The sequence below is a fragment of the Saccoglossus kowalevskii genome, chromosome 14 (genome assembly GCF_978046115.1).
Source record: "Saccoglossus kowalevskii chromosome 14, keSacKowa6.1, whole genome shotgun sequence".
Taxonomy (NCBI): domain Eukaryota; kingdom Metazoa; phylum Hemichordata; class Enteropneusta; family Harrimaniidae; genus Saccoglossus; species Saccoglossus kowalevskii.
The window spans coordinates 12,828,762-12,845,686 of record NC_140654.1 but is presented as its reverse complement, the minus strand read 5'-3'; the positions used below and the strand labels follow the sequence as shown (position 1 = coordinate 12,845,686).

At 35.8% G+C, this 16,925-nt stretch overlaps 1 protein-coding gene across 4 annotated transcripts in view; it reads right to left on the bottom strand.

Moving 5' to 3' along the window:
* Positions 1–9,818, bottom strand: part of LOC102805499 (diacylglycerol kinase theta-like) — a 117,693-nt gene extending 107,875 nt beyond the window's left edge. For all 4 annotated transcript variants that reach the window (XM_085507921.1, XM_085507922.1, XM_085507924.1 and 1 more), the window contains exon 1: positions 9,237–9,818. In XM_085507921.1, coding sequence (XP_085364047.1) covers positions 9,237–9,432 — 196 coding nt within the window. In that variant the 5' untranslated portion in view covers positions 9,433–9,818. The remainder of the gene's footprint in view (positions 1–9,236) is intronic.
* Positions 9,819–16,925: the final 7,107 nt, after the last annotated feature.

Sequence of the window (16,925 nt, the reverse complement as noted above, 5' to 3'; positions counted from 1 at the left end):
GTCTACTTCAATTTAAATCACTAAGAACCAATCAGAGACTGAGTTCGGTGAATAACGACCACACCCGAGATGTTGAAGAGAGACAAGCATATCACTTGAAATAGACATGGTATCTAATGAGTTAGGAGAGATTTCCAAAATCAACTACGGTTATTCAATTTAACTAATTGAGGGAGTGGGTGGTTGGAGGAGGGGCATCATAGAGGCGAAATGATTTTTCACCCACAAATCCACTGACTATATGTTAATACTAACTTGTGTATTGTACTTTATGTACAGAATTCAGTAGCAAAACCACAAAATGTCTAATCCTGTCAATCTGCCGACTTTGCATGTTATTTCACCAAGTGCACAAGTGCCAATATGGTTGGGTGCCACTTTTTCATTTTCCAAACACAAATCATTTAAGACAAGGACAGAAAACACACTCAGTATAAGCAAGTGGATGCATGATGCCAAATATGCGATCTATTTTAGGGTAGGAACAAATGTTGACTTCTTTAATACAAACATGGCAGATGCTGAAAACAGGAACTGTGAGTTGAATTAAGTTTTGAAAATATATTCAGCACTCTAAGTATGATGTGTTCTGTGTTCCAGGAGGGGACACAAGATGGCACCATGTGATTGGAAGATATAGGTGTACCTAGATTAAAAAAGCACACATAGGTGGCTCAACAAATAAGCTGAAATTTAGCATACCTAGGTGGTACACAAAGGCCCAATGTAATGTTGTACATATATATCAGTATCAATGCAATTTTATATCAGTCTCAATGGGATATTATATCCATCTCAATGTGATATTATATCCGTCTCAATGTGATATTATACATGTATCAATGTGATATTATATCAGTCTCAATGTGATATTATACATGTATCAATGTGATATTATACATGTATCAATGTGATATTATATCCGTCTCAATGTGATATTATATCAGTCTCAATGTGATATTATATCCGTCTCAATGTGATATTATATCCGTCACAATGTGATATTATATTGGTCACAATGTGATATTATATCAGCTTCTATGAAATGTTACATATATATTCACCTCTATGCAATATTATATCAGCCTTATTGTGATATTATATCCGTCTCAATGTAATATTATATCCGTCTCAATGTGATATTATATCAGTCTCAATGTGATATTATACATGTATCAATGTGATATTATATCAGTCTCAATGGGATATTATACATGTATCAATGTGATATTATATCCGTCTCAATGTGATATTATACATGTATCAATGTGATATTATATCCGTCTCAATGGGATATTATACATGTATCAATGTGATATTATATCAGTCTCAATGGGATATTATACATGTATCAATGTGATATTATATCCGTCTCAATGTGATATTATATCCGTCTCAATGTGATATTATATCAGTCTCAATGTGATATTATATCCGTCACAATGTGATATTATATCCGTCACAATGTGATATTATATCCGTCACAATGTGATATTATATCAGCTTCTATGAAATGTTACATATATATTCACCTCTATGCAATATTATATCAGCCTTATTGTGATATTATATCAGTCTCAATGTGATATTATATCCGTCTCAATGTGATATTATATCCGTCTCAATGTGATATTATATCAGTCTCAATGTGATATTATACATGTATCAATGTGATATTATATCCGTCTCAATGTGATATTATATCAGTCTCAATGTGATATTATACATGTATCAATGTGATATTATATCAGTCTCAATGGGATATTATACATGTATCAATGTGATATTATATCAGTCTCAATGGGATATTATACATGTATCAATGTGATATTATATCGGTCACAATGTGATATTATATCAGCTTTTATGAAATGTTACATATATATTCACTTCTATGCAATATTATATCAGTCTTATTGTGATATTATATCCGTCTCAATGTGATATTATATCCGTCTCAATGTGATATTATATCCGTCTCAATGTGATATTATATCACTCTCAATGTGATATTATATCCGTCTCAATGTGATATTATATCGGTCACAATGTGATATTATATCAGCTTCTATGAAATGCTACATATATATTCACCTCTATGCAATAGTATATCAGCCTTATTGTGATATTATATCCATCTAAATGTGATATTATATCAGTCTCAATGTGATATTATATCAGCTTCTATAAAATGTTACATATATATTCACCTCTATGCAATATTATATCCGTCTCAATGTGATATTATATCCGTCTCGATGTGATATTATATCGGTCACAATGTGATATTATATCGGTCACAATGTGATATTATATCGGTCACAATGTGATATTATATCAGTCTCAATGTGATATTATATCGGTCACAATGTGATATTATATCGGTCACAATGTGATATTATATCGGTCACAATGTGATATTATATCAGCTTCTATGAAATGTTACATATATATTCACTTCTATGCAATATTATATCAGCCTTATTGTGATATTATATCCGTCTCAATGTGATATTATATCCGTCTCGATGTGATATTATATCGGTCACAATGTGATATTATATCGGTCACAATGTGATATTATATCGGTCACAATGTGATATTATATCAGTCTCAATGTGATATTATATCGGTCACAATGTGATATTATATCGGTCACAATGTGATATTATATCGGTCACAATGTGATATTATATCAGCTTCTATGAAATGTTACATATATATTCACTTCTATGCAATATTATATCAGCCTTATTGTGATATTATATCCGTCTCAATATGATATTATATCCGTCTCAATGTGATATTATATCCGTCACAATGTGATATTATATCAGTCTTAATGTGATATTATATCCGTCTCAAAGTGATATTATATCGGTCACAATGTGATATTATATCAGCTTCTATGAAATGTTACATATATATTCACTTCTATGCAATATTATATCAGCCTTATTGTGATATTATATCCATCTAAATGTGATATTATATCAGTCTCAATGTGATATTATATCCATCTCAATGTGATATTATATCAGCCTTTATGCAATATTATAACAACCTCTATGTGACATTACATTTGTATATCAGTCTCCGATATGAGTTATACATTCACCCTGTAAGAGATGCATGATAGACAATGATGATCATGAGTTTATAAGACACAACAATTACTTGTAAACTTAATCAAATAACACAACACTTATCTATGTGATGCCACCATGTCCTTGAACCTTTGAAGAAGAAACATCTCAGCTTGTCCACAATAATGCAGAAACTGAAACACTGTGACCCATTAAATTGAATACATTTACCTATGGACAAATGCCTTGCTATCAAAACCACCAATGAAACAGTTGACGTCAGTGCTTTTTCTGCAAAATTCTGCCTTCAAAACAATGCAGAGTTTAGCCTCTAATTCCTACCTGTTTTACCAAGAACAATATAAAAAATATGGCAAAAAAAAGAAAAATAACGATAACAAAAAGGAAGACATAATGATAAAAAAAAGATGAAGACATCATAATAATAAGGGAATGAAACCAAATTTACGTATGAGTGCTTGCAATTGTTTCTCAGAGATGCTATGGATTTCCAGTTTATTATTAATACACTGTGAACTTTAAGTACTATAATTTCACAATTACAATACTAATATAACGTTGCTATTCACAAAATTCCATAAGAAACGCTTACTTTCAAGAGAATGGTGTGCGACTATCAACACAAACCATGATGTTTACTGTTCGAGAAATAGTGCCCAAATGATGATATAACAGGGTCTAGACCGTTTCTAAAGCCTGGCGCATACTACAGCATCTTGCTCAGCAAAAATTCATTCGTGGCAGTTTGCTTAAGCATGTTGCTGTAGTCTGCGGGCTTGTTTTGGGCCTGATTCCTGCTATTTGGGGCACAAAGCAAAATATCCAACGTGTTTGATATTTTCTGCCACTCATGGAAAATTCCTCACAGTGTGCGCTGGACGAAAGCAACTTGTTTATGACTTTTGCGGAACTGCGCATGCCTGCGGACGACATCACATGACAGTTCAAAATGGAAGCGCCCATGGATTTTGTTGGGGATGCAGTGCATGAAGATAAGCTAATCAATTTATGGGCAGAGTATCCGTGTCTTTACGATGTCAGTTCGCCAGAATTTGGATATTTTGCTTTATGCCCTGAACAGCGGGAATCAGGTCCAAAACAAGCCCGCAGACTACAGCAACATGCTTAATTAAGCAAACTGCCACGAATGAATTTTTGCTGAGCAAGATGCTGTAGTGTGCGCCAGGCTTAAGCACTTGCTAAGCATTCGCATACGTTTCCTTAGCACAAGCTAACATTTTTGACCATTTAGCCCGTGCTACAATGTATGGAGCTTCTATTCTGGTAATCATTAGCTTTTATTACCAATAATTAAACTCAAGCATATTAATAACAACTGTGTCAAACTTGTATTTGAACAGACAGAGTCTGAAGAGTGGATTAGATTAGTTTTTCACATGTACATGTACCTATATGAAATGCACACACAATCAAATCGGTTACACATTAAATCTAAAGCACCATGTTGATATGGGTCCCATGCAACAATGTAAGCCAGGTCAATTATACAATCAGTTTTCCCCTGTTGAAGCCTTTTTGTATTTCATCATACCGGGTATACTGTATTATCACAGAATATTTATTCCATACTTGGAAAGTACAAAAAATGCTTTATCTAACCCCAAAGCTTTCCATGCCACATTTTTTGGTACATTTGTATAATACTGTGGAATACTTTATTTTCGCTGGAATTAATTTTCGCTGAAAAGGCTTTTTGGGCGTTTTGTATGGAATTTATTTTCACTGATTTTTGATGAGTTTAATGTGAAATATAGGAAAAAAAGTATATTCGCTGGATTTTATTTTCACGGAATCATCCCTCCAGCGAAAATAGCGAAAATAAATTCCAAGCGAAAATAAAGTATTCTACAGTACATACATAATTATGTGCTATATGAACATATTGGTGGTGAGGGATTCTCTAATCACAAGATCTAGCATAATGAGCGAGACGTGGTTTCAAATGTCTGCCACAAAAATGAAACTTGAATTTTTCTTTTTTGATAGTTCAATGTCGAAATTCCTATCTTTCAGCGGGGAATATATGGCATTGAGTACCCTTACTTTATCAAATCTGACCATCACCAAATGTGTACAGCATATTACTTTAAGTGTTTGACTTTTGTTTGTCCTGTTTATACATTTGATTTCACACATAATGTGAAATCTCGAAGTGAACGAAAAATGGTCTATTCAAAGTTGGCTACAGGTCGTGATCAAAAGTTTTTTTTGTTTTTTTCAAATATGTAAAAAATGACAACAGTTGACATTGGTGTTCTAACTCAGTGCAGTATTTCAGGGATTAGCAAGCAAACCCAATAAAACAGTAAAGAATACATTACAACTTCTGTGTAAAGTTTATAATTAGTCAATTTATTAAAGTGTATTTTATAATTTAATTTTTTAATCATTGTTCTCACGTTTACTTCATGATAAAATTAATTAAATAATTATGTTAAAAATGATCTTAGTTACATTTACAAGTAACTACTGGAATAATACTCATGGTACAAGAATAAAGAGACAATGAAATAAATGACACATTTATGTAATGGTTTAACAAATAACAGTCAAATTTATAAAAAGAACACTGTCATTTTTGGAACACATCAAGTGACATTTTTTTTATTTTATTTATTATTATATACATATGTACTGTTTATACTGAATATGTTGACATGCAACAATTGTAAGCCAGGTCAATCTAAATCACCATATTGATGTGGGTCCCATGCAACAATGTAAGCCAGGTCAATCTAAAGCACCATATTGATGTGGGTCCCATGCAACAATGTAAGCCAGGTTAATCTAAAGCACCATGTTGATGTGCATTCATAAAGCACCATGTTGATGTGCATCCATAAAGCACCATGTTGATATGGGTGCCATGCAACAATGTAAGCCAGGTCAATCTAAAGCATCATGATGTTGATGTGGGTCCCATGCAACAATGTAAGCCAGGTCAATGTAAAGCACCATGTTGATATGGGTCCCATGCAACAATGTAAGCCGGGTCAATCTAAAGCACCATGTTGATATGGGTCCCATGCAGCAATGTAAGCCAGGTCAATCTAAAGCACCATGTTGATATGGGTCCCATGCAACAATGTAAGCCAGGTCAATCTAAAGCACCATGATGTTGGATATGGGTCCCATGCAACAATGTAAGCTAGGTCAATCAGAGCACCATGTTGATATGGGTCCCATGCAACAACGCAAGTCAGGTCAATCTAAAGCATCATGATGTTGATATGGGTCCCATGCAACAATGTAAGCCAGGTCAATCTAAAGTACCATGTTGATATGGGTCCCATGCAACAATGTAAGCCAGGTCAATCTAAAGTACCATGTTGATATGGGCCCCATGCAACAACGTAAGTCAGGTCGATCTAAAGCATCATGATGTTGATATGGGTCCCATGCAAGAATGTAAGCTAGGTCAATCTAAAGCACCATGTTGATATGGGTCCCATGCAACAATGTAAGCCAAGTCAATCTAAAGCACCTTGATGTTGATATGGGTCCCATGCAACAATGTAAGCTAGGTCAATCTAAAGCACCATGTTAATATGTGTCCCATGCAACAATGTAAGCCAGTTTAATCTAAAGCACCATGTTGATATGGGTCCCATGCAACAATGTAAGCCAGGTCAATCTAAAGTATCATGTGGATACAGGTTCCATGCAACAATGTAAGCCAGGTCAATCTAAAGCACCAAGTTGATATGGGTCCCATGCAACAATGTAAGCCAGGTCAATCTAAAGCACCATGTTGATATGGGTCCCATGCAACAATGTAAGCCAGGTCAATCTAAAGCACCATGTTGATATGGGTCCCATGCAACAATGTAAGCCAGGTCAATCTAAAGCACCATGTTGATATGGGTCCCATGCAACAAGGTAAGCTAGGTCAATCTAAAGCACCATGTTGATATGGGTCCCATGCAACAATGTAAGCCAGGTCAATCTAAAGCACCATGTTGATATGGGTCCCATGCAACAATGTAAGCCAGGTCAATCTAAAGCACCATGTTGATATGGGTCCCATGCAACAAGGTAAGCTAGGTCAATCTAAAGCACCATGTTGATATGGGTCCCATGTAACAATGTAAGCTTGGTCAATCTAAAGCACCATGTTGATATGGGTCCCATGCAACAATGTAAGCCAGGTCAATTATGCAATTATGATGTGGGTCCCATGTAACTAATAAACCAAGTAAAATACAAATAAAAATCTGAAAGAGTTCTGCCACGACAAAAAGCTGTGTATATTTAACTACAACTAAAGAATAAGTATGAATGAAACAGATTCTTTAATAAGGTCAATCAAGGAAGTATATTAATAATAAACTACGGTTTAGATTTGATTTCTTTGTATTTTAATCATAATTTTTTTGAAATAAATTGTTCACAAGAACTGACCACTTCTCAGTAATTGAAAAAAAAAATTAATTTATTAGTCATAAAATATTTGTAATTTATGTTCTTTCATAAACAGATAAATTCAAGAGTTGGTTTAGTTGGATGGTCAATACTCAGTTAGTGATTACAATGAGTACATATATGTGGGAGCATAAAATATGGTAGAATAAATACACTATTTTCTATTATTATTATTTATTATTGTTTTTTTTTCAATTCACTTGAATTGAAATTTAAAAACAAGTTATATTCAACTATTCTGACAACAATATCATCATACTGGTGGCACTAGTGGCTGATTACACTAATATCAATCAACTAATTAATAAATAATACCACAAGGGAATTGAAAGATGTGCCAAGTAAAAATAAACTAGCTCTGTATAGATATGAAATATGTATAAATTGAACCAACCTTTATTATAATTAATCACGACCTATATGTTGATCCTAGCAACGGAATAGGATTTTAGAATCTCACTTAATACAGGAGATAATATGTTCTACAATAGTAGGGCACCCCCACCCAGGGGGTTCGCACATAAAATGCACACGACCCCAAAAATGACAAAAATACAATCATGAATATATATACTCTAGTAGGTGGTGAAAACTGCGAGATATTGAATCACACGGAATTCAAGAGAACAGTAGAAATGGCAATGTTCATGGCTGCCATGAAGGACATCATCATATATTGAGCTATAAATAGAATGATTGGCGATGTAATATTGCAGTGTAATACAGAGCAGCAGAGTCTTCACCACCTGGATGCCATTCGCAAACACTCATTACTTGTTACCAAATCAGACTAAAACTAAAACCATATTAATGGGTTTTCCATTGCATTTTGCCAATCACAGTCTTGATTCCTTTTATGTTTTAAGTAGGCCATCTTTTCTCAGTAAGGATGTTGTCATCACATAGTGAAGACACCCTGTTTTTATTTTTTCTGAACAGAGATTGAATATGCTGGATTTTTTTTTATTTTTTTTTTTTTTTTACTAACTGAAGGTTCAAATAAGCCTGGGTTTAGTTTCTTCAGTATTGAAGGATTTTTAACATAAATTTGAATTTACAATTTGGCATTGATTGCAGCGTGTGACAGTGTCAGTCTGGCTGTCTGGCGATAAGTCAGTAGTACAGTGAATGCCGAACAATACGACGTCCTGAACGACGTTCGATAATTGGACGTGAACAACACACCCCTCAGCACTGCTAATTTAAAATATCTCAACTGCAACGTCAATAAAAAAGCTGACTGGGTTTTAAATTTAAAAAAAAATAAAATAAAATATGTCAATTCCAGAATGCCTCAATGACGGGATTCTTTTTAAACAAATATTCCCGTTTTATTTACATATTTAAATCAGCGAGTAATCGATCACGTACTTTATTGTCGTAGGGGTGGTTTAATAATAAAAATAATAATAATAATAAATAAATGCAATTTTTGAATGAACTTACAGTAAATGGTTCGCATGATACTGGTTTGAGCTGACAGCAAAGGTAATGTTATAAAGCAACGTATATCACAGACATTAATGTAATAAGCGGTCGGTTTATGCATGGCATTGTCGTATTCTCTCCCGCCTACATCAGTACCGATCTACACCGCTGTAGCTTCCCACGACCACAAGCAGCACTCACAGGTCGCTCCCTATGGCAATATAATTGAATACTCCTACCCTCCCGTCAATAACCTACCTTCACATATGAAACCTTGCCCGATGAGACCCCATAACATGTCTGTACAGTGGTGACAAAACACGGGTTTGTGAAAAGTCTTCTTCATGAAAATATGTCCGTGTCCGACTTCGTATCCGTCCTTTTCCGCTGTCGGGCCCAAATCTACTGGCGTGCCGAAGAGACTTGTCGCTGTGGTCATCATGCGGCCGGCCATACCGTCGATGATCACGGCGGATATTCCAATGAAATAATCTGCCAAACCCGAAGACGACGATTCAAACAAGCCACAGTCGGTATTGATTTGCAACTATGAAATGATGAACAAGGCGAAGAACCGTGCTAATTTCGCCACCACAACTCCGTCTCGATATCGTTGAGAAAACCACCACTGATAACGCCAACTCCAACAGGCAGCTGTAGTAAAAATGTGATCTAATATTAGAGGATGTCTTTCGGTATTATTTCGTCGTGTTTGCAGATAAAATCACCCATGTTCGACGCAACTGGGACGGGTTTTGTGTGGAGATATGCTGCCTGAAAATTCCAATTTCCCTGATGGAGGAAACAGGCTTAAAATGAACTGCGCATGCTCATTGCGAATCCGCGAAGCACGAATTTTAGATCCACAAACACTTTCACATTTGTTTTACAATTTCGTATATGTTTTGTTTTAATGTATAAATATATATTATGCATAATATTACCAACACACGCTCGTTATTTCACTTATTTCACACTTGGTAATATAGTTACTGCATGTACTGTCATTTAATAACACCATAACAAGTAATATTATACCCGGTGATCATAATTTACAACACGAAAAAAAGTCAATGATTTATTGGAGCTAACTGGTATCGCGACCCATTCATATACAATACACTTGTTTGTAGATTTTGATTGTTTTACTGTTTCAAGGCTTAAAGTATTTTAGTTGTCAAAAATGCTATTGTGAAAGTCAGATCAAGGTGACCTACAACAGCGCCCTCTACATTATATATGACGACCAATAAAAGACTCATTTATTATACCCAAATGTGCATAATAATGTCACGTGACAAAGTACCAAGGATAAAATACAGTGCTGGACATTTCGGAGCGGCCATGTTTCCCTTTGTCGGTCCATCTGCTGCACTGTTAATGACAGTGGTGGTTACCTCCGATCCCCGCTCGTCACCTGGCTGCCTGGACATGAATCAAACATTGATATATAATGGGGGACAGGCCATCTGAAATCCCAAGGGTGCAAGATAGTAGAGTGAAACAAATGACAAATATTTAGTTATGATGTAATACGTGTTTCCCCTTTCACGAACAAATGGCTATACCTCAAGAGTGGGCAGATTTGGGTTTCGTGAAATTCAGTTTGTCGTATCAATGTAGTAAAAATATACATTATTGTCATATTAATGTGGTAATATACTCTATTGTAATATTAATGTGGTATTATACACTATTGTCATATTAATGTGGTAATATACACTATTGTCATATTAAAGTGGTAATATACACTATTGTCATATTAATGTGGTAATATACTCTATTGTCATATTAATGTGGTAATATACACTATTGTCATATTAAAGTGGTAATATACACTATTGTCATATTAATGTGGTAATATACACTATTGTCATATTAAAGTGGTAATATACACTATTGTCATATTAATTTGGTAATATACACCATTGCCATATTAAAGTGGTAATATACACTATTGTCATATTAATGTGGTAATATACTCTATTGTCATATTAAAGTGGTAATATACACTATTGTCATTTTAATGTGGTAATATACTCTATTGTCATATTAATGTGGTAATATACACTATTGTCATATTAATGTGGTAATAAAGTCTATTGTCATATTAATGTGGTAATATACACTATTTTCATATTAAAGTGGTAATATACACTATTGTCATATTAATGTGGTAATATACACTATTGTCGAACTAAAGTGGTAATATACACTATTGTCATATTAATGTGGTAATATACTCTATTGTCATATTAAAGTGGTAATATACACTATTGTCATATTAATGTGGTAATATACTCTATTGTCATATTAATGTGGTAATATACTCTATAGTCGTATTAATGTGGTAATATAGTCTATTGTCATATTAATGTGGTAATATACTCTATTGTCATATTAATGTGGTAATATACTCTATTATCATATTAATGTGGTAATATACTCTATTGTCATATTAATGTGGTAATATACTCTATTGTCATATTAATGTGGTAATATACTTTGTGGTAATATACTCTATTGTCATATTAATGTGGTAATATACTCTATTGTCATATTAATGTGGTAATATACTCTATTGTCATATTAATGTGGTAAAATACTCTATTGTCATATTACTGTGGTAAGATACTCTATTGACATATTAATGTGGTAATATACTCTATTGTCACACTAATGTGGTAATATACTCTATTGTCATATTGCTGTGGTAATATACTTTGTGGTAATATACTCTATTGTCATATTAAAAAACAAAGGCCCAAAACTCGCAGAAAACGGTACTTTGGGATGACTGTTGAGACTCCTCTGAACAGTATAACAAGATTAGCCCTACGTGTGTAACATATATAAATTTGGTTGTTCGGGATTACTTCAACGTTGAGTTGGTGTTGTTTTCTCGAATTTTCACCGGCTCGACCGACGTTCCACAGCAGTGCGCACAGAGCCCATAGAAATGCATGTACAGTGGTGCGCGTCATAGCAACGTGGAACGTCCTGTGAGACGTAGCTCCGCCCCGAGGATTCGTTCAATAGGTGATTTTCCGTACAATTGCGAGATCTCGCGAGATGCATGAAAGACGCGCGTCGAACGTCTGCCGCAAAAATCGAACGATTTGATTTTGAACGAGAATTTCTTTATTTCGTAGCTTACATTGACCGGCCGATCTTCGACAGAGGAATATTGCTTCCGAATACCCTTACTTAATCGAAATTGCCTATCATCAAATGTGGACAGCACATTATTAAGCATGGAAATGTCCCCGTAATACTTTCGCGTTTGTCGAATCCCACGCGATGTTTGACGCGACTACGACGCTATGACCTTTGTTTGTCCTGTTTTTTCGTTCGATTTCACGCATAACGCGTGATTCTCGCAGTGAACGGAAAATGGTCTATTCAATGTTTATTTGTTGACTTCTTTATGCTATCTTCAGTGTACATTTATCGAATTTATTGTGTAAATAATTGCACAGTCTTTGTTGAGGGACTGTGATAATTGTTATCCTTTGTCGGGCTGTGCGATGTAAACTTATAATCAGATTGAAAACGAAATAAACGAATTATTTAAAAACAGTATTGCCATATCAATGTGGAAATATACACTATTTTCATATCAATGTGGAAATATACACTATTTTCATATCAATGTGGAAATATACACTATTGTCGTATCAATGTGATATTATATACTATTGCCATATTAATGTGCAAATATAGACAATTTTCATATTAAAGTGGCAATATACACTATTTTCATATCAATATGGTATTATACACTATTGTCATATTAAAGTGTGATGTAATACTCTCAGATCAAATCTTTTAAGTTACATGTAAATCAACGATTCGAAAATTACCATTCGCAAACACTTTACAGAATAATCTGGTGTATAAACTTAAAATACAGTTATTTACGACAAGCTGAGTCGATCCCAGCTCTGACCTTCTGCTGTATATCGCAGAAAATATATATCATATATATATATATATATATATATATATATATATATATATATATATATATATATATATATATATATATATATATATATATATATATATATGGTCGGTAATTAAGCGACATACATAATACTACGCATGCGTAAAAGGTGAGTAACCCGTGACCAATTAACATTATGTCGTCTATGAAATTATTGAAATGCTTTTTGTACAACACATGTCAATTTCCGCAATGTAGTAAATAAATAAATAAATAAATAAATAAATAAATAAATAAATAAATAAATAAATAAATAAATAAATAAATAAATAAATAAATAAATAAATAAATAAATAAATAAATAAATAAATAAATAAATAAATAACCAAACACATATGGTACTTACACGTCTATTTTGAAATCGAAATCATCATACGAACGGTAATTATGTTCACAGTTGGTCTGTAATACTATGAAATGTTTTCAATTGTGTCAAATATCGAATAGAGTAACGTTATGTAACGTGTCATCACCGTGGTTACATATGAACGGTTTGATACACGCTGTAGTCAGTTTGTAACCGCAGTTGATCCGCATTAACGACTTTGATGGTCAAGTTCAAGGTAACTGATGTTTTAAATTAGTAAAGTAGCTTACTCATCAACCCCTGGGGTATGTCTACGCGGTGATCCAACTGCTTTATTTTTGTGAATGGACCGTGACTCACTCACTGACTCACTTGTTGAAACCAGGAGCGTATTTCTCATGTAATTGTAGTGTAACATTCCCACAGACCTGTTATTAACACAAGTAGGAATGAAATCAATTGCATGAACTGGTATGAACTATTTAGATACTCGTAATGTTACGAAGGTCGTTCACCCAAGTGATGCACGATGATTCAAAACTGAAGGCCACGTATCCCATACCAGTGATATATCAAGTTGCCGACAATAATTTAGTATGGTTACCTTCATATCATTTCATTGGTCCTTCATGGCGAGGGCCGAAGGACAAGCGAAATGATAGAAATGTCGATCGCTTTCAATTCGGAATTAGGTCACAGAGAAAAATCAAAATTTGTCTTGATCGAGGAGTTCCTACTTATATACGGGCAATTGATCTCTCTGTTTTCCGTGTGTGTGATTTTGGTACACTGCCCGGCGGTATTTCGGTCGGAAATCCCAGCATAATGTAGTAGATACAATAAATGAACTTGTCTAATTACGACGGAAAACTATTGTAGTGGATTGGCCAGAATATAATGCACCGGTCAGTGCCAGATTATAATGCACTGCTCAGGACCCCAGTATAATGCGCTGGTCAAGACACCAGTATAATGCACTAGTCAGGACTCCAGTATAATGCACTGGTCAGGACCCCAGTATAATATAACCTCGTTGTTGTGGTCTGGTCAAGAAAAAATCAGTGGACTTCTCTTATCACATTTAGTGGACTGGTCAGAAAACTATTGTAGTGGACTGGCCAATTATACTGGAGTATAATACACTGATTAGGACCCCAATATAATGCACTGATCGGGACCCCAGTATAATGCACTGATCGGGCCCCAATATAATGCACTGATCGGGACCACAATATAATGCACTGATCGGGACCCCAGTATAATGCATTAGTCGGGACCCTAGTATAATGCACTGATTAAGACTCCAGTATAATGCACTAGTCAGGACCCCAGTATAATGCACTAGTCAGGACCCCATTATATTGCACTAGTTAGGACCTCAATATATTGCACTAGTTAGGACCCCAGTATAATGCACTAGTCAGGACCCCAGTATAATGCACTGATCGGGACCCCAGTATAATGCACTGATCGGGACCCCAGTATAATGCATTAGTCGGGACCCCAGTATAATGCACTAGTCAGGACCCCAGTATAATACACTAGTCAGGACCCCAATATAATGCACTAGTCAGGACCCCAGTATAATGCACTGATCGGGACCCCAGTATAATGCACTGATCGGGACCCCAGTATAATGCACTAGTCAGGACCACAGTATAATGCACTGATCGGGACCCCAGTATAATGCACTGATCGGAACCCCAGTATAATGCAATAATTAGGACACCAGTATATTGCGCTAGTCAGGACCGCAGTATAATGCATTAGTCGGAACCCGAGTATAATACACTGATTAGGACCCCAATATAATGCACTGATCGGGACCCCAGTATAATGCACTGATCGGGACCCCAGTATAATGCATTAGTCGGGACCCCAGTATAATGCACTAGTCAGGACCCCAGTATAATACACTAGTCAGGACCCCAATATAATGCACTAGTCAGGACCCCAGTATAATGCACTGATCGGGACCCCAATATAATGCACTGATCGGGACCCCAGTATAATGCACTGATCGGGACCCCAGTATAATGTACTAGTCAGGACCCCAGTATAATGCACTAGTCAGGACCCCAGTATAATGCACTAGTCAGGACCCCAGTATAATACACTAGTCAGGACCCCAGTATAATGCACTAGTTAGGACCCCAGTATAATGCACTGATCGGGACCCCAGTATAATGCATTAGTCAGGACCCCAGTATAATGCACTAGTCAGGACCCAGTATAATACACTAGTCAGGACCCCAGTATAATGCACTAGTTAGGACCTCAGTATAATGCACTGATCGGGACCCCAGTATAATGCATTAGTCAGGACCCCAGTATAATGCACTAGTCAGGACCCCAGTATAATGCACTAGTCAGGACCCCAGTATAATGCACTAGTCAGGACCCCAGTATAATGCATTAGTCAGGACCCCAGTATAATGCATTAGTCAGGACCCCAGTATAATACACTAGTCAGGACCCCAGTATAATGCACTGATCGGGACCCCAGTATAATGCACTGATCGGGACCCCAGTATAATGCATTAGTCAGGACCCCAGTATAATGCACTAGTCAGGACCCCAGTATAATGCACTAGTCAGGACCCCAGTATAATGCACTAGTCAGGACCCCAGTATAATACACTAGTCAGGACCCCAGTATAATGCACTGATCGGGACCCCAGTATAATGCACTGATCGGGACCCCAGTATAATGCATTAGTCAGGACCCCAGTATAATGCACTAGTCAGGACCCAGTATAATACACTAGTCAGGACCCCAGTATAATGCATTAGTCGGGACCCGAGTATAATGCATTCGTCGGGACCCCAGTATAATGCATTAGTCAGGACCCCAGTATAATGCACTAGTCAGGACCCCAGTATAATGCACTAGTCAGGACCCCAGTATAATACACTAGTCAGGACCCCAGTATAATGCATTAGTCAGGACCCCAGTATAATACACTAGTCAGGACCCCAGTATAATGCATTAGTCAGGACCCCAGTATAATGCATTAGTCAGGACCCCAGTATAATGCACTAGTCAGGACCCCAGTATAATGCATTAGTCAGGACCCGAGTATAATACACTGATTAGGACATGAGTGTATTGCACTAGTCAAGACCCCAGTATAATATAACCACGTTGTCGTGGACTGGTCAAGAAACAATTAGTGGACTTCTCTAATCACAATTATCACAATTAGTGGACTGGTCAGAAAACTAATTCAGTGGATTGGCCAGGATCAACAGTACAATGCACTGACCAGGACCTCAGTATAATATAACCACGTTGTTGTGGGCTGGTCAAGAAACAATCAGTGGACTTCTCTTATTACAATTATCACACTGGTCAAAAAACTATTATAGTGGATTGACCTGGATCAACAGTATAATACACTGACCAGGACCTCAGTATAATATAACCACGTTGTTGTGAGCTGGTCAAGAAACAATCAGTGGACTTCTCTTATTACAATTATCACACTGGTCAAAAAACTATTATAGTGGATTGACCTGGATCAACAGTATAATACACTGACCAGGACCTCAGTATAATATAACCACGTTGTTGTGGACTGGTCAAGAAACAATCAGTGGACTTCTCTTATTACAATTATCACACTGGTCAAAA